We start from the raw sequence: 21,257 nt of genomic DNA, 5'->3' as shown, positions 1-21,257 counted from the left end.
TTTGGTTTTGTTTTCTTTTTTTCACTCTCTTTAAAATCTGTGGGACAAAAGAACGTGAAAATTATTCAGTTCCCCTAAATTCCCATTTCTCTCTCCTAGGCCCTACTACTATTATCTAGGCTTGAATTTCTTTGAACAAGAAAGAAAAAACTATACAGTTAAAAATGTTCAGAAAAGAAAAAAAATTGGGGTTCAAAATTAAAACTGGAATGTTTCCCCAAACAAATTCTCACCCACTTAGAACCTAGAGCCTTCTTCCCCAAAACACAAGAGGCTGTGCTCCTTTTTAAATTTTTTAGCAACTTAAAAATTAATTTGTCTGGTTATTATTTATTTATTTATTTATTTATTTATTATTTATATGTTATATTGATCACAGCATGCATTCTACGTACAAAACAGCATGGGTTGATTCCTGAGAATCTCCTCACCAAAGCTTAAAACTTAGTTCTTGTTTAATTTTCAATAGGTATGTGTTTGTAAATTTAAAAGGTCACACTAAAATAATGAAGTTGGGAAATTTGGTCTTTGACCCTTTGACAAATGAGTGATCTGATTTGTTATAGCCATGTGACAACTTGTACCTTTAGTTCTTCAGAGGAATGATTTATACATCTAAATAAACTCCACATGCTGCCTTTAGTTAATTCCTAAGAATTATTAAATCAGTTCACTACCTCTGGACAGGTGTTTCAAGCCTTAGAGACGAGCGACCTGGGCTGTGGGGCAGGTGGTGGCCGCAACAATGCAGATGTGTTCCACTTGGCTGGACTCACCTTCCTCACCAATGCAAACGCAGATGATACCCAAGAAAATGGTAAAATGTTCAGCATTTTTTGTTTATTGTTCAAACTGGTTACTGAAATTTACATCAATCATTTTCCTCCTGGACATCCTTATCGTAATTCTCTGCCACAATATTCTGTATGCTGATCTTAGAGAGACATGGTGACATAACTCCCCAGTACAAAACGTTTTACTGACCATCAAGATAAAGTACGGTCTTTAGTGTCAGTCGTCCTCAGAGCTTTCCATGATCTTCTCCCCAGATCTTTCCAACTGTCTTTCATCTTGCTCTACCTTACCTTATGTTTAAGCTGTACAGAACCCAGTAGAGTGGCACAATGTTTGGTGGCCATTTGGGTGGCACCATGCCACTGCACACTTTTATTCCTTTCCCCATCAGGGCTGCTTTCCCTTATATTAGCCTGAAGAAGCTGGTGAAAGAATCACCTCCTCTATCAGGCCTCTTCCCCATATAGAATTGATCATTCCCTCCTCCTTTGTAGGGAGAACGCTGTAGGGACTCGCTCTGTTTATAAGCAACACAGCAGCACTGCATCACGCATCAGGGCACATTCTTGCATTTAGTTATGTATCTTGTCTCAGCCACTGCACTGTGAGCTCTTTAAGAACAAGGACCACATCTTCATCATATCTCTGTGGCTTTAAATTTGTTCATAATTATATTTGACCTATTATTCATAATAATATAGCACAAAGAACAAATAATAAAAATAGCATACCCAACAAAAACTGTGCTTACTTTAAATGCTTAGATATTTCTCTGTAATCAGTGGATTGAAAACATAGTATTTAAAACCAAACTCAAATCAAACAAGTCAAACTCTATAGATGACAGTGGATCATGAGCTCCTCTAAGATAAAACAAGTCATATTAAGACGTGTGGTGCCCCCCCCCCCCCCCCCCCCCNCCCCCCGCCTAGTCAAAAACAGGCTCTCAGGATTTGTTGAATAAAATGAATGACTTGTGAATGTTTTAAATACTTGAATACTTTCATGGAATTTTCTTTCTTGAGATTTTATCTCCTTTTTTCCCTTCTTTGTTTTGCTTTGTTTTTTTAACAGATGAGCCTTGTAAAGAAATTCTCAGGCCAAGACGAATGCTGCGAAAGAAAATAGAAGAGGAAGGTACTCTAAAATTTCATGTGATTGTGAAAAGGTTATGATTCTATCATTCAAAAGCTGGAGAGAACTAATCATTATCTCATTTTCCCTAATCCAAATAGAATGGATGAAAAGAAAGATATGTACAGATGTCTAGTTCACCTCTTTCAGAAAGATTAATTCAAATAAATCCAATACTTCATTTGCTATAACCTCAATCTGAAGAAAATAAGTATTATTTCTATCTCTAAAATCTGGAAGATTAACTTTTATTTGTTACAAATATTCCTCTCTACAGACTTCATTTGGCAACTAAAATTATATTCTTCCATCTTATTCTGACAGAATCCATGATTTGATTAACTTTGGAATGTACCTGGAAACCTATTTCTTCTATTCTGTATGTTTAATATACAGTGAATAATATTTTGGATTATTCTTTGGGAAATCAGTCTAAAAGAAATTATTTTTAAGCAATTATTTAAATAGAAATATGACCATTGGCAATGTTAAAATAGGAAGAAGTTTGAACTGGAAGTCAGTCACCTGAGTTCAACTAATAATCATGCTTTGAGTAATAATAATTCCTTCCCCCATCCATACAGGAGTTATTTTAATTTTAACCTTCGTTCTAAGTTCTAATGATATGAAAAGGAAGGCAGTGAGTAATTTGAGCACTTCTGATGAAGGATGATGCCACTGGCAATGGTCCACAAACCACACCGCATAAGAAAAGTTTTTAAAAACAGGATCTGTAGCTTGAAGAAGGAAACACTTTTACAGTGGTGATAGCTATCTCCAAATATTTGAAGGCTTCTCAGTTAACTTATTTTACTCAAAGGGTGCTGAAACCAAGGTGTCCGTTTCAAAAGTAGTATTTAGCTTGGTCACAAGAAGCTCTTTAACCATTTAGTGTGAATGAGAGTGATCTGCCTGGTGAAGCCACATTCTCCCCGTTCCTAGAGCAGCCAGCGCAGAGCGGCTGGTCATTCACCCAGCCATGGCTCTTGTGGGGCAGGGGGTCGTGTGGCAGTAGAAACCAAGTACCCCTCAAGGTCCCTTCTGAGCTAGAGGTGTTATGACTGTGCATAACCAGGGACACTTGCATCATTTCCATTTCAGTTGCTAAATACAAACATGCCATATTGAAGAAATGTTGCTATGACGGAGCCTTTCTTAACTACTATGAGACCTGTGAGCAGCGCGCTGCCCGCATTAAGATAGGCCCCAGATGCGTCAGGATTTTCAAGGAATGTTGTATCATCGCCTGCCAGCTCCGTGACAAAGAGTCTCATAAAAACCTGCAGTTGGGAAGGCTGCGTAAGTTTGACATTTTCTATCAGAATTCTGCCCACTTTGGGGAATCTTGTGTAATTCTGTGCTGCTAAAAAAAGGGGGGGGCAGTTTTCATGCTTTATTTATAGTTGAAATTAGAAAAGATTACTTGTAAATGCCTATCAGAAGGAAATCAGTTATCATTTTTGGCAATCAAACAAGGTACATACAGTATAGAGCAGAGCGCACGAGCCCATAGTCAAGACCTAAGGCAAGTTTAAAGCCAGCTCATTCTATAAATTTGAGTGACTATATATCCTCTCTGAGCCTCAATCTCCTCATTTTTCAAGCAAGAAGCTTGGGCTACATGATCTCCAGTATGCCTTCGAGTTCTAGAATTCTATGGTTCTATGACATTACAACCATTAAAAACTTTGTTTATGCCCATACTGATCAAACATAGCCAAAGATTTCTAAACCTCGTACAAGGTTAAATGTGCTTATATAAGAGATGAAATCTTATTTCCGTTTCAACCGTAAAATATGTTTTCAGAATTTATAGACCTCTCGTTAATAGGTTTTCAGAACTTTAAGGACTTTCATTCATGTATAGTCAAAACAAAATGAACAAAAGCAGAATGACAGCTCCTGTTTCAGAGTCTGATTGTTTCTCTTAACAGTACATCTTAAACATCGCCCATCTAAGTGGATATATTTCTGTAAACATAAATTTTTGTGGTCATTTATCAAAACCATGTTATTAGATGTATTTAGGTTGTTTTCAGCTTTTTGCTTATTACAAGGAGCATTTTCACAAACATTCTAGTACCTATGTTTTTCATTGTCCTATTTTTTCATCTGGTTTGGCTTCCTCTGCACAGAACTGAGTCTCCGCTGCTCCCTGCCTCCTCTCTGGTACTCTTCTCTGCCCCTCGCTCTAGACCGCTTGGCCTCCCAAAACTCCCATAGGTGTTGCAACTCTGCAAGGGTCTGCATGGGTTTCCCTCCCTGCTCTGCAGCCTGCAAACTGCCTCCAGACAGTAAACCTGGACAATTCTAGGGTTCACCAACCCTGTCTCCCTTCTCTCAGGAATCATAGCCCTGGGTCACTTATGCTGTAATGTCTGAAAACTGTTGTTTTATATAATGTGACTGTTTTTTAAGTTGTTTTTTTTTTGTTTTTAGTGTGGATTTTGTGGTTGTTTTTTTTTTTTTTTGAGGCAGTAGAGTAACCCCTATCAGGGCATCTTGTACAGAAGCAGAAATTCTGTCCATTTTTATTAAAGGAAATGTAAATAAATTTCCCTTAGGCAAACCTCTCTTATTTTGTAATATAAACACAATTACTGTAATCATAAAAATGCAAATAACTTTATAGATTTATCAGTATCTTTTATAATCTCAGGAACACTAAGCATTTAGCAATTTAAGAAATAAATCCTTAAAGGTATTTTCATGCTTTATTTGCTTTGTCAGTACCAAGGCCTTTAAAGTTCTATTTTGAAATCACTAAACAAAACGTTTCATTGACCTTTCAGAAACTACTCAAGTTATAGATTAATGTCCATGCTTTAAAATTTGGCTCTAAGTAAAATTTGTGTTGTTTTTTCAAAATCACACATACTTTTCCCCCCTCAGATATAAAGACACTGTTACCAGTAACCAAGCCAGAAATAAGGAGCTATTTTCCAGAAAGCTGGTTATGGGAAGTTCATCATGTCTCCAGAAGGTATTATACTTCCTCAACATTCCTCTGAAAAATGTGGGAAAATGCAAATGTTATGGCCAAAAATCTGGAAACTACCCATTTCCCAATAGTTTATTTAAGAGTTAAGATGATGTTACATTTGGTCAAATTTGGTTTATTTGCTTCACTTTTTTTTTTTAATGTGTGCTTGCTCTAGTAACTAGTTCCAGGGCAAGATTAACTATGTCTTGGTGAGGAAGGGTGCTATTCCGTTTAATTTCATTCCACTTCAGTGAGTCTTTACTGAGCACAATATGCCTATACTGATCAAATACAGTAAGTAGCCATTTTCATCCTAAAATAGCTATACTATAAAATAAATATTGATCAATAAGAAGAAAGGTTCTTTTCTTGTTATTCAACACATTTTGAAGGAATGCCTACTCTGTCCCAGGCACTGAAAACAGTGATGAACAGTGCTGAGTCCCTGAGCATCACCCTTCCTTGGGGACTAAGAACATTGACTTCAAGGAGCAGTATAAGCCCTGAGGCCCAAGCCCAGAATCAGTCTTAAAATGAGTCTCCTTGTCTCTACTCTTGTCCCCTCTAGTCCTTCCTCCACAGTATTGTCCATTTCAACTGGCATTGCTGCTTGGCTAGTACTTTCTCTGGTAAGCCTTCCTACCACTCTCCCCAACCCTACCAGTGACTGGATTAATTACCCCTCCCAATTAACCCTGTTGCGTATAACATACAGCATTTTTTTAAATGATTTTTTATTATGTTAGTCACCATACAGTACATCCCCGGATTCTGANACTCTCCCCAACCCTACCAGTGACTGGATTAATTACCCCTCCCAATTAACCCTGTTGCATATAACATACAGCATTTTTTTAAATGATTTTTTATTATGTTAGTCACCATACAGTACATCCCCGGATTCTGATGTAAAGTTCGATGCTTCATTAGTTGTGTATAACACCCAGTGCACCATGCAATATGTGCCCTCCCTACTACCCATCACTGGTCTATCCCAATCCCCCACCCCCTCCCCCCTGAGGCCCTCAGTTTGTTTCTCATAGTCCATAGTCTCTCATGTTTCATTCCCCCTTCTGATTACCCCCCCTTTCTTTATCCCTTTCTTCCCCTACCAATCAAGTTCTTATGTTCCATAGATGAGAGAAATCATATGATAATTGTCTTTCTCAGGTTGACTTATTTCACTTAACATTATCTCCTCCAGTGCCGTCCATGTTGCAGCAAATGTTGAGGATTCGTTTTTTCTGATAGCTGAGTAATATTCCATTAACATACAGCATTTTAATGGCCTGTTTACCTGCCTGTCTTCCACATTAAAATGATACTTCCAGGACAAAGACTAAATTCAGATTACTGTTTTATATTCAGGACCTGGCATAGAGTCCAGCTTGTAGAGGCACTCAAATAAATGTGTTGAATCAATGCACACTGCCTCCGAGCTTTAAATGCTTTATTGGTACAGCTATTACAGTGAATTGCAATTTATTTATTTAACTGCTTCTTCTACTAGACTATAAACTACTTGAGAACAGCACTATATCTTGTAAGTGCTGTATACTCAGTGCTATGCCTGATACAAAGTTGGTGGACAATAGCTGTTTGTTGAATGAAATAAATAAATACATAAGCTTAATCTTAATCAGAAATTTTTAGTTGTGTTGACTTTGTTATGAGCAGTGTTAAGATGCATGATTTTTCTGCCCTATTTTAGAACATACCATACAACAAATATTTTTGTATGTTTTGAATTTGTGATGCTTCAAAGGCATCTTTTTGAATTTGAATTCTCATCATACAAGCGAAATATTTAAAAATATGCAACACGTAGGAGAGTTAATGAATATATTTTTCTTGCTTGATTTTTCCCTTATACCTGGTGTATTCTTGTTTTGTTGTGATTTTTTCTCTCTTCTAAAATAGTATGAAGCAAAAATTCTATTAGTGAATGCTGGCAAGTTGGGCTAATTACTGTATTTAAATATTAACATTTTAACTTTCAGAAGCCAATTGCAACTTGTGCTACCCGATTCTCTAACCACCTGGGAAATTCAAGGTGTTGGCATTTCAGATAGCGGTAAGCAAACTTAAGTTACATACTCATTTAAGGAGTGTTTTGATTAACAAAATGTAGGGTTTTTTGGTCATAATCTATATAGTTGACCCAGGACTTAAGTGGTGTCATTTGTTAAATATCCTTTTTAATGTATTACAAAAAGACTTGGATATGCCCATATCTTTGACCATATTAATTTGTTGTTCTGCTCTTCTATTAGCCATTATTTTATCAATGCTGATGTCAAGTCCTCATTTTCCTTTATTTTTCTCAGTGACTGAGAGCTTGAGTAGAGTTAGAAAGCAAATGTATGACTTCTCTCCTGGGCGAATGCCCTTTTGTGGCAATTTAGTACAGATACTTTATTAATAACATCAGAGTTGATTTCGTTTGTTTGTTTGCTGTTTTTTATTTAAAATATTGGTTTCCACAATCGAAATTTTATACCCATTAAATAGAATCAATAATGAATATCTAAAAGGAGATTTGGTACTTAAGGTGATAAGCATTCTCATGCCTTAGGTAGAATTAAATCTTTGGGGGCGCCTGGGTGGCACAGCGGTTAAGCATCTGCCTTCGGCTCAGGGCGTGATCCCGGCGTTATGGGATCGAGCCCCACGTCAGGCTCCTCCGCTATGAGCCTGCTTCTTCCTCTCCCACTCCCCCTGCTTGTGTTCCCTCTCTCGCTGGCTGTCTCTATCTCTGCCAAATAAATAAATAAAATCTCTTAAAAAAAAATAAAAAAAAATAAAAAAAAAGAATTAAATCTTTGTTAGACAAATGAAGTTTTCTATTAATACCAATAACTATTGAAATACAGATCAATGACTAGAAAATTCAGGGACATGACAGTGCAGAGAAGAATATAATATTCGATATATATACTCGATATACTCGATATAATATAGGAATATAATATTCCTTTTTCCTTGAAGCAAAACAAATTTGAGACATAGTAGTACTTATAAGGCATTATAGAATTCCCTAATATGACTCTACTTTGCTTTCACTTTGGACTGAAGGTATATGTGTTGCTGATACTCTCAAGGCGCAGGTGTTCAAAGATGTCTTCCTGGAAATGAATATACCATATTCTGTTGTACGAGGGGAGCAGATCCAATTGAAAGGAACTGTTTACAATTATAGAACATTTGGTATACGGGTAAGTAAGTATTTATTATATGTTCAAATAAGTGGGGAAAAAAAGGGAAGAATTCTCTGATTTTATAAGAATTCTATTAATGGAATTATCACATACACAAAAAACAAAAATTCAACTCAGTGAAGGAATGAAGAAAGGAGGAAGACTTAAGACAAATTTTTTTATAACTCCAATTTAAAAAAGAATACAAGGGGCACCCGGGTGTTTCAGTCAGTTAAGCATCAAAACTCCAATCATGGTTAAACAACTTGTCTTCTTTTCATCAGCACATGGCTAAAGAGGATTATACAATAGGGTGACTGATTTCATGTGAAAGTAATAGTCACAAAACTTTATATGGGAACTCTATCTTTTTTAAAAACCTTTAATTTCATTCTTAGAGATGAGCATTTCAGTGGTTTTCAAAAATTTTGCTTACATACTCTCTAAATTTTGGGGGGGGGAACTATGTCCCCCATTGACACATTTTTAATGCGCNCACTCTCTAAATTTTGGGGGGGGAAACTATGTCCCCCATTGACACATTTTTAATGCGCATCTAAAATTTTTCATCATAACTATAACTTTGGGAATATTTAAATATTAATATTTTTTCAATGAAATGGTTATAACAAACTTTAAATGTATACAGCAGAATCTAAATACCATAACATTCCATTTAGATATGCCCAAATAAACTGTTATTAACAACAGATTAGATAACAATTCCTCTTTCTCTGTGAACATGAATTCCCATTTCACTCTCCTAATGTTATATATTTTATGCTTGAATGTTTTCTATTGATCACCCTCATATTTTGAAGCAACAAATATATGTAGATACATTGAAATTGAAATGTTTTTGAATTCTGTAAGACTCTAAGTGTCAAGTAATTGCTTATGGATTTAGTTAAAATTATGTAAGGATTTTGATGCATATTGTCCTCAAGTTATAAATTAATGTAAGGGAAACCAACCTGCCTACAATGCTGAATCTTTTACATCTCTTTGTCCTTTTGCTTTACTCACTAGATCAGTGGCCAGGTATTGCCCATGGACCCAAACTGACCTGCTGCCTCTTAGGGCCTGTAATCTAAGAATGGTTTTTACATTTTTTTTAAAGATTGACAGAAAGAAGAAATTTTCATGGCGTATTAAAATAATATGAAATTCAAATTTCAGTGTCCATAAATAAAGTGTCCTGCCACACTTATCTGTGTAGGCATCATCTGTGGCGAAGTTGAGTAGTTGTGATGCGAACCATTCAAGTGGTACTTTTATTGCCTTGTGCGACTGCTCAGAGTGCTGCCAGTTGCAATGACACAATTGTAACTCAACAGGCTTTTAATTGCCATACATCTCACTGCTCTGCCATATTTTGTTTAATTTTTAGGTTATCAGTGCATTTTCATCATATCAAAATAAGAAACAAGAACATCTGTGATATCTCAGGATTAGTCCCTCTTAATTATCTTTCCTCGAGTATAGGTCACATCTTCCTATTTCTTTTTATCTAGTAATTTTGAATTGGACCTTGGATCTTATTAATGAAATGTTATACTGACTCTGGAGCCGATCAAGTTCCTCTGAAGATCTTCCATTTTGGTTCGTGTGTTTGTTTTAGCAGGCAATTGGCTGAGTTCAAGCCCAAACTCTGAAATCTCAGTTCAGTTCTTTTAGCCTTAGTCCGGATGCTTAGAATCTGTGTTGTGTGTTGTTCAAGGGTTGGCCAGGTTTAAGCAAAGTTTATATGCTGAACTTGGAACTTGGAACACCTTCACTTTTCAGCTCTGGTGGCTGTTTCGTATTCTTCAAGCCAGTCAGATGGCAAGTTCTGCCAGGGAGTTAGCCACTCATCAAGGCACTACTAGGGCCTACTCTCAGGTGAAAGCTGTCATCAACAGGAATCTCATCCAGTATGGTTCCTTCCTTCCAGCTGCTGCCTCACTTCCACTCTCTAGTGCCTTTAGATATTGTGTGTGTGTGTGTGTGTGTGTGTGTGTGTAGTTGAGAGTTTATAGTTGTGCTTACAGAATGGTTGTCCGACAGGATCTACTCAGCCATCACTGACAGCAGAACTGCTGCTATAGGTTTCTTTAACTGATATTCTATATCTGAAAACTGGAGATAGTCAGTTTTAAACATTCCTTTCTATTCTGAACTTACTAAGAATTTTTATAATGAATTTATGTGGAATTCTGTGAAACCACTCTTCTCCTTCCCCATCTTACCCCTGCTATCCTGGGGGAATGAATCATTGGCCTTGGGCAACCCAATAGGCTTCTTTAACAACTGATCCACCCACCCAGGTTGTTGTGTTTCCCAAAAAGGTAATTAAGAGGGAGAAAGAATGTTCCATTTTTGAGAAATTCTTCAAATTAGTTGTTGAATGTTGGCACTCATTCTTGTTTACCTGCTTGATTTATTCTGTATCTTATGATTTTATGCTTTGTGATAGTTCTTAATTCTGTGAGTTCACTAGATTTTGCAGTGAAGATGAAAAATATTCACTATTTCAGCCAGAAGTAGGTAGGTACTATCATTATCCTCATTACAAAAATGAGGAAATGAACAGTTAAAGAGGTCATGTGACCTGGTATTGTCATACAGTAAGAGGCAGAGCCAAGATTTGAACCTCGATCTTTCTGGAGCCAAAGTTTCGCTGTAAAATGGGGTACAAGTGGGGAATTAATAAATGACAAGATTGGAATAGTAAGGTGGGGACATATTGGGCAGCCCCTTGAATGCCAAGAGATGGAGTTCTCAGTCTTTCCTAAAATCATCATTTGTTGAATGCCAAAGGCTGAGCTAAAAGATACAAAGAGGAGAAAGACACATAAATACCCACTGTCTAAGGTACAAGCATGTAAAGAGACGATGCAGCAAATGGTATCATGACAACATGAACAAAGACCTTGAGCAGCTTCGCGCCCGGTTTAGAAGGTAATAATCTAAGGAAGGTAAGACATTTCAGAGCCAGGGCTGAACTTGCCAGGCATCCCTTCACATTGCTAAACTCTACAGCCACTTGTCTGTTTGAAAATCTGAAATGAGCTTTCTCCTCTCTTTAGAATCTCAGGGATTATTTAACGCTGTAAAAAATTCTCAGGGAGCGTTGGTATCCAGACGTGCAAGGTCAGAGTACTTTCCTTATTATAAAGTGTTTTAATACAATGGTTCACTGGTGATATTTCAGTTCTGTGTTAGAATGTCCGCTGTGGAGGGGATCTGTACATCAGGAAGCCCAGCCATTGACCACCAGGGCAGCAGTCGCTCCAAATGTCTGTCCCAGAGCATGGAAGGTTCCTCCAGTCATTTGGTGACCTTCACCGTGCTTCCCCTGGAAATCGGCCTCCACAACATCAGCTTTTCACTGGAGACTTCACTTGGAAAAGAAATCTTAATAAAAACATTACGAGTGGTGGTAAGAAAAATATACTTTTTTTTCTGATTCCTTTTAAAAACACTTTTTTCAGAGGTGAAGGGGATTAAGAGTATACTTACCGTGGTAAGCGCTGAGCAGTGTATGGAAGTGTTGAATCACTGTATCGTACACCTGAAACTAATATAACATGGTGTATTGATTACAATGGAATTAAAATTTTAAAAAGGAAAGAAAGAAAAAGAACAATAACAAACAGTTTTTTCATTCTGAAAAAAAAGTTGCCAGCAGCTTATCATTAAGTGGATCAGAAAAAAAGAACACAGAGAAAAATAATGTAAATGTCGGTGTAACAAAATGCTGACATTTGAGGGAAACTGGGTAGAGGTTATCTCAGATTGTTTTTGTACTATTCTTGTAACTTTTCTTTAAGTCTGACATTATGTTTTAAAATATGAAATAAAACAATGATAACTTGCTTATGGTAGAGCATATGGAATAATGAGAAAACACAGAGAAGAAAGTTAAAATCACTGATAACTCCCAAACCCAAAGATATCCAACTTCGACAACTTGGTATATAGCCTTCCAAGTTCTCCCCCTGACACATTCAAAAGGTGTGTCTTGAAATCTATGTGCCAGACATTATGCCAGGTCCTGGAGCTCAAACAATAGATAAGACACAACCCATGCATTTACAGCTTAGAATTTATAGTCTAAAAAATGCTCCATTTACAAATGAGGAAACAAACTAAAAAAGAAAGAAAACTATCATTTATTAAGTACTATTTACCCATGTAGTCTGTTGAGTGTTTTCATGTTATCTTAGTAAGATTAAGATTCTTGCCAAGAGTCACATGGCTAGTTAATGACAGAACTGGGCCTTCTTAGGTCTTCATTCTCTGACTTCTGTCTTCAGCCATGAAATCACTTCAGTAGACATGTACTGACTTATTTTGTGCAAGGCACGTCCTATGCATTCTTGCATGGTGGTTCCATGCACAGAGTCTGGAGACAGACAGGCCGCCTGGGTTTGAATCCTGGCTCCACTACATCCTAGCAGTGTGACATTGGATAAGTTTCTGGATTTCTCTATGTGCCATTTCCCTCACCTATCAGATGAGAATAATAATAGTTTCTACTCATAGAATACTTTTTTAGGTTAAATAAGTTAATACATACAAAGCAGTCAGATCAGTTACCTGGCTTATAATAACGTCTGTTTAAGTATTTGGTCCGGTTATTATGCAGGTAGCCAAAAAATCTTATTCTTGCATGTATGAATATAAATATTTAAATATATTTTGCCTTTAAAAAAAAGAATTTTTCAACTGGAAAGTGTTCAAGTTGATCCAAGAATTCAGGTCATATAAATTTAATTATACTCTTTCATCATTTGAAGGGGGCAGCTGAAATCCATTGAGCAAATTAAGGCTCCACTGATGGAGTTACATTTAATTATATTCTTGACTGAATGTTTTCTGCCTTTTTAGCCAGAAGGTGTCAAAAAGGAAAGTTACGCTGGTGTTACTCTGGACCCAAGGGGTATTTATGGTAGGCAAAATGATTTTGTATTTCATATGTCATCTTTTGCTCTCGAAATTAAAGTGTCTAGGTAACCTGATACACTGTTTTTCAAAATATTAATTGTCTGGAATAAGAAATATCCACGTCTTAGTTCGTTGACATTCTTGATAGCATGTGTTGTATTGTAATCTGGATGGGTTTAGAACAAAGAAAAAGAATTCCATTAATTTTAAGTGCAAAGCATTGTAATAGTAATGATTGTACATCTCTTCGATATTAGTCATTTTTATCCATCACAATAATAATTTATAATATGTTCTTATAGAACCATCAATTCCAAAGAACACGTCAGAAAAAGTCATCTCCATACTTCTTTAACACACAGCACCTAAAAGCACAATAATGCTGATTAATCACTTAACTAACCCATTCCTCATTGTTCCTGCTTCCCTGCTTTTACCCTTCAATAAGGATATTCTGAACCTTCTCACAGTTAGAATTTTGTGAATATCCAAGCATTTAATCAAGGCCCGTATATAATCAAGGCCCATACATACATATATATGAAATTTAGAATGTGTTCAATTAACAATTCTTTTCAACAACAAAAAAAGACAGCCTGCCATAATTCTTATTAAATGGTTAAAATTTATCTTATCACTGCATTGAATCATGTTTCTTTGCTTTCAGTGATATAGCAATGAGGAAAAACAGTTTACTTATAAATCAAGACCATTATACTCAGAGAGCCATTTCCTCTGGGCAAGCAAAGAATTAAGACCTTTACCTTTAAAGCAGCTGAGTATCATAAGCTAAGGATGACTTCAACAGAGTAACAGAAAGAAAAATCCATCCTAGATGCATATATCCCATATGCTTACTTTTTTCTTTAATTTTATCTTCACACAGACCTTCTTCCAGCCTGTCCATTATGAAGGATCTGTGGGTAGAGATATTACAAATTCTGAGGTTTGGGGCCTCACAGCCACTGTGTCCTTCGGCTCTTCTTCTTGTTCACCCTTGTGCCTCCTATACTGACTGACATTACTGCAAACTGATTTCCAGAATGGCCCTGTCCTCTACGTCCCAAGTGTGGACATCAGGGCCACAAGATGGGAATGATCCTTTATCTGGGAATAAATCTCTCCATCAAAACTCTTGGTAAAAAAAAAATTAGTAGTAATAAAATCTATGCCTCTTTCCAATCTTGCCATATGACTTTTTCCCTTATCGTTTTAGACAACTTAGATTTAGGCAGCTTTGTTACCTTCTAAGGAGCTAAATAGGGTAAAGATGACAATTAATTCTGTCCTGTGAGTTTGAAGAGTTTATTAAATACTTCCAATATTTATATGTTGGAATTGCTATACCAGTATGATATTTATAGAATTCCATTTTTTTAAAAAGATGTATTTGGAAAGAAAATGGACAATAACATCACTGGAAATTTGAAAAAAAAATATCAGTGAGGGAGAAGGAGGTATCAGAACAAATTATAAGGTAATAGGAATTAAAATTGTATGGCATCAGCTTAAAATGAGGGCTAACTGTGGAAACTCAATCCAAGGAGCCCTCATCTTGAGTTCCTGCTTTCTCTCCTCCACCAGTCCTTTGCCTCCAAATCTTTTCTTGTCTGGGCAGCAGGGAGTTCAGCTCCTCACCCTCCCTCACTTCCTGGCACACCACATCCATCGCTGGTTTGGGCCAGCCCTTCCTGTTTTCTTTCCTCCCGTCATTCCTGACCCCCGCTTCTGTTTCCCTTCCTCCAAATGCACCCACTCAGATCCTATTCTACGTCCTACTCTATTTAAGTTTTTAAACTCAACATTCTGTTTTAAAGATAACCTCACTGTTTCTCACATAGTGTTTCAGAGTATATTCCACCACAGTTTTACTTGTCCACCCTCTAGCAATTGATTCCCCACCACCATGAGCAACGCCGCAGCAAACGTCCTTATACACCTCCCTTTACAAATCTATGTCAGCATGTATCTGGACTGTGTGTCCAGGGCAGGACCTGGTCAAAGAGCATGCATATATTGAATATTTGTACTGCTGTCATGTTGGTCTTCAGAATGGCTGTTCTGTTTACACGTCCGCCAGCACTGCGTGAGCTTTGTCATCTGTCATCTCTCTACATCCTCACCAGTATTTGGTATTATTACTGGCCTCTCTAAAATGTGCCATTTATGAGAGGCATAGACTGCTATCTCATTGCTTTAATTTGGATCCTTCTGATTACAAATGATTTTAAACATTTCTCCATATGTTTGTTGGCCATTTGGACTTCCCATCTGTGAATTGCCTATTCCTAGCTCTTGCACTTTGTTCCATTTGGGTTTTCTTGTCTATTTCTTATTGATTTTTGTCTCTGGTGTACTTTTTTTTAAAAAAACAGATTTATTTATTTATTTATTTATTTATTTATTTATTTATTTATGAGAAAGAGAGAGAGCACACACAAGTGAGAGGAAGAAGGGGCAGTGGGAAAGGGAGAGAGAATCTCCAGCAGACTCCATTCTGAGTGTGGAGCCTGGCAGCTGCAGGGGTGGGGCTCGATCTCATGACCCTGATATCATGACCAGAGCAGAAGCCAAGATCAGGGGTGCCTGGGTGGCTCAGCTGTTAAGCGGCTGCCTTCGGCTCAGGTCATGGTCCCAGGGTCCTGGGATCGAGCCCCACATTGGGCTCCTTGCTCAGCGGGAAGCCTGCTTCTCTCACACTCCCCTTGCTTGTGTTCCCTGTCTCGCTGGCTGTCTCTCTCTCTCTCTCTCTGTCAAATAAATAAATAAAATCTTTAAAAAAGAAAAAAAGGAAACAAAGAGTCAGTCACTTAACTGACTGAGCCATCCAGCTGTCCCTCTGGTGTACTTTTTTTGAGCACTAATGAACCCTAGTGGGTTTTGAACAGCAATCCTTTATTCTGACATAGTCAAATTCATTATAACTTTACTTTATAACTATTACATATTTTGGGGGTAATCTTTAAGAAGCCTTTCCCTGCTCTTAGTTCACAAAGATATTATACATTTTATCCTATTGGTTTCACAGATTTGACTTTTAAATGTTTTAATCTCTCTGGCATCTACCTTTATATATGATGTCTTGATGAGTCTTTTATTTTTTTATTTTTTTAAGCTTTTACTTATTTATCTGTCAGAGAGAGAAAGCGCACAAGCAGGGGGAGTGGCAGGCAGAAGCAGCAGGAGAAGCCGGCTCCCTGCTAAACAAGGAGCCTGATGCAGGGCTCAATCCCTGAGACCAAGGCAGATGCTTAATGACTGAGCCACCCAGATATCCCTTGATGAGTCTTTTATCATCATTTCTGACAAGGAGTGATATTGGCTTCTCTTAGTTTTAGTTTTCTCTTCTATACCTTTTCAGTCTGGTAGTAGAGTTGCTAAGAAGAATTGAAATAGTCAAGGGCAGATATCAATGGAAAAACTAGTGAAGGATCAAATTTAGATAATTTCAGACAACCGACTATTACTAAGTACAATGTATTGAGCATGAACTGTTTGCCAGGCTCTTTGTCTATATTATTTTCACCCTTATCAAAATCCTTTGAGGAAAATATTATTACCTCTATTGAACTGATGAGCACACCAAGGCATAGAAAGGTGAAGTGCCTTGCCCAGTGTCACATATAGAGTGAGCTCCTTCTGAACTCCATGCTCTTTCAACCACACTGCAAACCTCTCAAATGTCTTCACTGAATTTTATTTTAAGATTATATCCTAAGCATTTATTAAAAGCTAGTGAAAAAAGAAGTTACCTGAGGAACATTCCTCTCTCTTCTGCAAAGCCATGTGGCTTGCCCATTAAATGGCAAAATGTCACTATTTTCTTTTAGTGTCTGCCTTGTGCCAGGGACAGGGCTAAATGCTGGGACTACAGCTTTCAATAAGAGATGGTTCCTGCCCTCAGAGCTTTCCTGGCAGGACCATGGGAGGTGGGGTCTCTTTGTGGTGACTGCTGTGGGTCTGCAGTAAAACTTCTGAGCTCAGATCCGAGCTTCATCTGTGCCAGCACTGTGAGCTGGAGCGTTTGCTTTCTAAACCTCAGTTTTCTCATCTGTAAAATAAAAACAATAACAATAGACCTAGCAAACGTGGTTGTCGTAAGATCCAGTATAACTATGCATTTAAAAGCTTAGCAGAGTGCTTGGTGTTCTATCAGTTGAATGATAAATACCATTTTTATGAAATAAAACAATGATTAAAGTAGAAAAATGCTCTGATACAAGTGTGCTAAAACTCTGTTATTGCACGTAGAGAAAAAGTGTCTAAGTTAAATTGAGAGAAAGTGGAAAGAATTTCAGGGCATGCTTCCCAATGGAGCTAATCTTCACATATCCTTGACTAAGGAATTATGTTAGTTATTTTTAGCTTTCAGTTCTGAGAATAATTTTTCTCTCTTTGGACAAAATGGCACACTCCATTTTTCTGGTGGATAAAATTTATATAACCTATTTATTTCCTATCTTGTAATGATCAGGAAGCTTACAGTTAAATTTAATGCTCTAAAGAGATTATGTAAGCCTAGGGTTTGAAAAAAATCCTTGATTATTTTTAACTTCCTTTTTAAATTTTAATATTGTTATTATAAAAGAGAGTTTTATTTTAAAACAATTCTTTGGAAGCTAGTATATTATAAATAACCTGAAACTGGTGTTCCTTCAAGAATTCTGTGTAAATCTATGAGATACTGCCTCACGCCGGTCAGAATGGCTAAAATTAACAAGACAGGAAATGACAGATGGTGGCAGGGCTGTGGAGAAAGGGGAACCCTCTAACACTGTTGGTGGGAAAGCAAGCTGGTGCAGGTACTCTGGAAGACAGTATGGAGGTTCCTCAAGAAGTTAAAAATAGAACTACCCTACAACCCAGCAATTGCACTACTGGGTATTTACCCATATTTACAAGTGTAGTGATCCAAAGGGGCACCTTCACCACAATGTTTATAGCAACAATGTCTATAATAGCTAAACCATGGAAAGAGCCCAGATGTCCATCAACAGATGAACAGATAAAGAAGATGTTATATACACACACAAACACACACACACACACACACACACACACACACGATGGAATACTACTCAGCCATCAAAAAATGAAATCTTGCCATTTGCAGAATAAATGGAACTAGAGGGTATTATGCTAAGTGAAATAAATCAATCAGAGAAAGACAGTTACCATATGATCTCACTCATATGTGGAATTTAAGAAACAGAGGAGCATAGGGGAAGGGAGGGAAAAATAAAACAAGATGAAATCAGAGAGGGAGACAAACCATGATAGACTCTTAATCATAGGAAACAAATTGAGGATTGTTGGAGGGGAGAGGAGTTGGGGGATGGGGTAAGTGGGTAATGGACATTAAGGAGGGCATGGGATGTAATGAGCACTGGGTATTATATAAGACTGATGAATCACTGACCTCTACCTCTGAAACTAATAATACATTATATGTTAATTAATTGAATTTAAATTAAAAAAAAGAATTCTGTGTAAATCTGATAATTTTTTTAAAATTTCAGGTGTCATTAGTAGACGAAAGGAGTTCCCATACAGAGTACCATTAGATTTGGTCCCCAAAACAAAAGTCAAAAGGATCGTGAGTGTAAAAGGTAAATTGACAAATGCCATTTTTATTTTTCATTTCACTTTATGCTTCAAACAACAATCAAATATCCTCATGATTACTCCGTTTCTCCTCTTCTCTACTCAGCAGCATACACAAATACACCTCTGGGAGAACCCTGCTCCTTCTTCCACGTTCAAATCCCCAGCCGCTTTTCTGACTGTTTTCTTCCACTGGCCTGATTTAAATGGAGATTCATTCTCCCATGATGAAGGGTGGGGACTATCATTGACCCAAAGACTTCTCTTAAACTTTCCATGACCTTAGTGACCACTCTTGCTCCAGAGAAGGCTTTGTGACCTATAAGTGGCCCCACCAGATTTTCTCTGCTGAAATATCAGTCCTGGAGGGGTTCTCTCCCTTCTGGTACATTTGCAGAAGTGGCAGCTTTGGTGGGTTTCCTCTGGTCTCCACCCTTTATAATTCAGTAATACGTCATCAAAACAATGGAACGTCCTGACTACATTTTATCTCAGATAAAGCCCTGAACTCACAGAATGTTAGTCCTGGGAAAAATTTTTTTAATCATGTGCAATCCTGGTGTTGGGTATGTGAAAACTGGTTTGCCTAGAATCACACGGTGAGTTTTGGACAGAGCCCCCACAGCACTCACAGAACACTCACAGTCCAGGCTTTTTGCTTTGCTTTGTGGAAGTGGTTGATTAATAGGGTTTACAATGTCTAAAGCTGTCAGGTTGAATGACAACGAATTTGCCATGTCCTCTATGCAGTAATCTGCCTGCTACATTGTACCATCTTACCACCATATTTCAGTAGCATTTTTAAGCCTGTTCTTGGTGTTTCTTTTAAATCCATATTCCTAACTAGATCTTTTTCGTCTCTCCCCAGCTAAGAAGTAATTCCACTGCCTAGATAAAAAGGAAAGAACAAGGAGGTGCCTGGGTGGCTCAGTCGGTTAAGTGTCCGACTCTTGATTTCTGTTTCGGTCATGATCTTGGGGTCGTGAGATCGAGCCCTGAGTCAGGCTCTGCACTGGGCTCGGAACCTGCTTAAGATTCTCTCTCTGCCTCTCCCTCTCCCCCTTCCACCCACTGCCTCCATGCTTGCTCTTGCTTTCTCTCTCTCTCTCTCTCAAAAAAAGGAAAGAACAGGGATAGTTGCTCTTCTCTCTATTTAAAATATACCATTACTCAGAAGTTGATAGAAATTGATTGTGTCTACCTTGATTTTTTTGTTTGTTACAGGACTGCTTATAGGTGAGGTCATGTCCGCAGTTCTGAGTCAGGAAGGCATTGATATTCTTACCCACCTCCCCAAGGGGAATGCAGAGGCAGAACTGATGAGCGTTGTCCCAGTATTCTATGTTTTTCACTACCTAGAAGCAGGAAATAATTGGAACATTTTTTCTACTAATTCATTAACTGAAAAACAGAACCTGAAGAGAAAACTAAAAGAAGGTAAAAAAAAATCTATCTTACATATTATACATTAAAATGTTGCGATTTTTAAACCAATGGTGCAATTAAACTAATATTTGTACAAAAGTGTAATTGTAAAAGCATTTCTGCAAAAAGAAAACTGTGAGACAGACACAACTATATAAATAAATACTATTTTCTGTAGCGTTTTGGCTTAACTTACCAAAATGCCTGGATGAGAGACAAGACACCTGCATTCCAACCCCCACAGAGCACTTCCTTCCTTCTTGAAGGAGCTCAGAATGTTCTACTTGATAGTTCCCAATTCAAGCAAGTCATGATTCATATACTTCTTTTGAGAAGTTTAACGTTGGCCACAAAGCACATGCTTGCTGCCCAACACCAAAGGAAGTTTACCGTTCCCAGGAGCTAATAAAGCGCTCTTTGTGTAGAAACGAATGTCAATGAAGCACTATGTTCTTTATCTGGTGCCTCTTAGGGTTGGTGAGCATCATGTCCTACAGAAATGCTGACTATTCTTACAGCATGTGGAAGGGTGGAAGTGCTAGCACCTGGTAAGTCGAAGGTTTTGATTTGCATTTTCATAAAATAGTTGATTAATTAACTAAAGAATCTTAATGGAAATTCCATTCATCCGGTTGCTCAGGATAAAAGTTTAGTTATCCTTCATTGCCCTCTTTCTCTTACAAGTCACGTCTGATCCAGTGAATCCTTCTGACTATAACTTCAAAATGTGTCCTAAACTTCTTACCAACCCCCACATGCCATCCTGGTCCAAGCCACTCCCATTTCTTACCTGGATTATTGTACTAGCCTCCTCTGCTCTTTCATCATCAGTCCTTCCCCCTCTTTGCTATACTGAACACAGCAGCTGGAGTGACCCTGTTAATGCATAAGTTAGGTCCCGTCCCTCAGAACCATTTGGGAGCTTCCCATCTTACTTAGAATAAAAACAAAACTTACTGTGAACCACAAGGCCCTGCATGGTCTGGCTTCATCTCATCTTTCCAACTGCTTCCCTTACTATTCTCTTTCCTTCCACTCAAGCCGTACTGGCCTCTTCGATGTTCCTTGAACATACCAGGCATGTTTCCTCTTCAGGGCCTTTGCACTGACTGTTCCCTCTGTCCAAAATGCTCTTCGGGTATCAGTGGCTAGTTCCCTTACCTCCCTCGGGTCTTTACAAAAAGTCACCT

At 37.7% G+C, this 21,257-nt stretch overlaps 1 protein-coding gene across 1 annotated transcript in view; it reads left to right on the top strand.

Annotated features, from left to right (window-relative positions):
* Positions 1-21,257, top strand: part of C5 (complement C5) — an 82,477-nt gene that overhangs the window by 31,260 nt on the left and 29,960 nt on the right. The window contains exons 15-25 of the mRNA XM_002915955.4: positions 688-817; positions 1,870-1,932; positions 3,031-3,228; positions 4,822-4,912; positions 6,913-6,986; positions 7,988-8,127; positions 11,303-11,530; positions 12,982-13,042; positions 18,558-18,647; positions 19,867-20,079; positions 20,540-20,615. Coding sequence (XP_002916001.1) covers positions 688-817; positions 1,870-1,932; positions 3,031-3,228; positions 4,822-4,912; positions 6,913-6,986; positions 7,988-8,127; positions 11,303-11,530; positions 12,982-13,042; positions 18,558-18,647; positions 19,867-20,079; positions 20,540-20,615 — 1,364 coding nt within the window. The remainder of the gene's footprint in view (positions 1-687; positions 818-1,869; positions 1,933-3,030; positions 3,229-4,821; positions 4,913-6,912; positions 6,987-7,987; positions 8,128-11,302; positions 11,531-12,981; positions 13,043-18,557; positions 18,648-19,866; positions 20,080-20,539; positions 20,616-21,257) is intronic.

This window comes from Ailuropoda melanoleuca, chromosome 7, assembly GCF_002007445.2.
Source record: "Ailuropoda melanoleuca isolate Jingjing chromosome 7, ASM200744v2, whole genome shotgun sequence".
NCBI lineage: Eukaryota > Metazoa > Chordata > Mammalia > Carnivora > Ursidae > Ailuropoda > Ailuropoda melanoleuca.
This window is presented reverse-complemented; position numbering and strand designations above follow the sequence as displayed.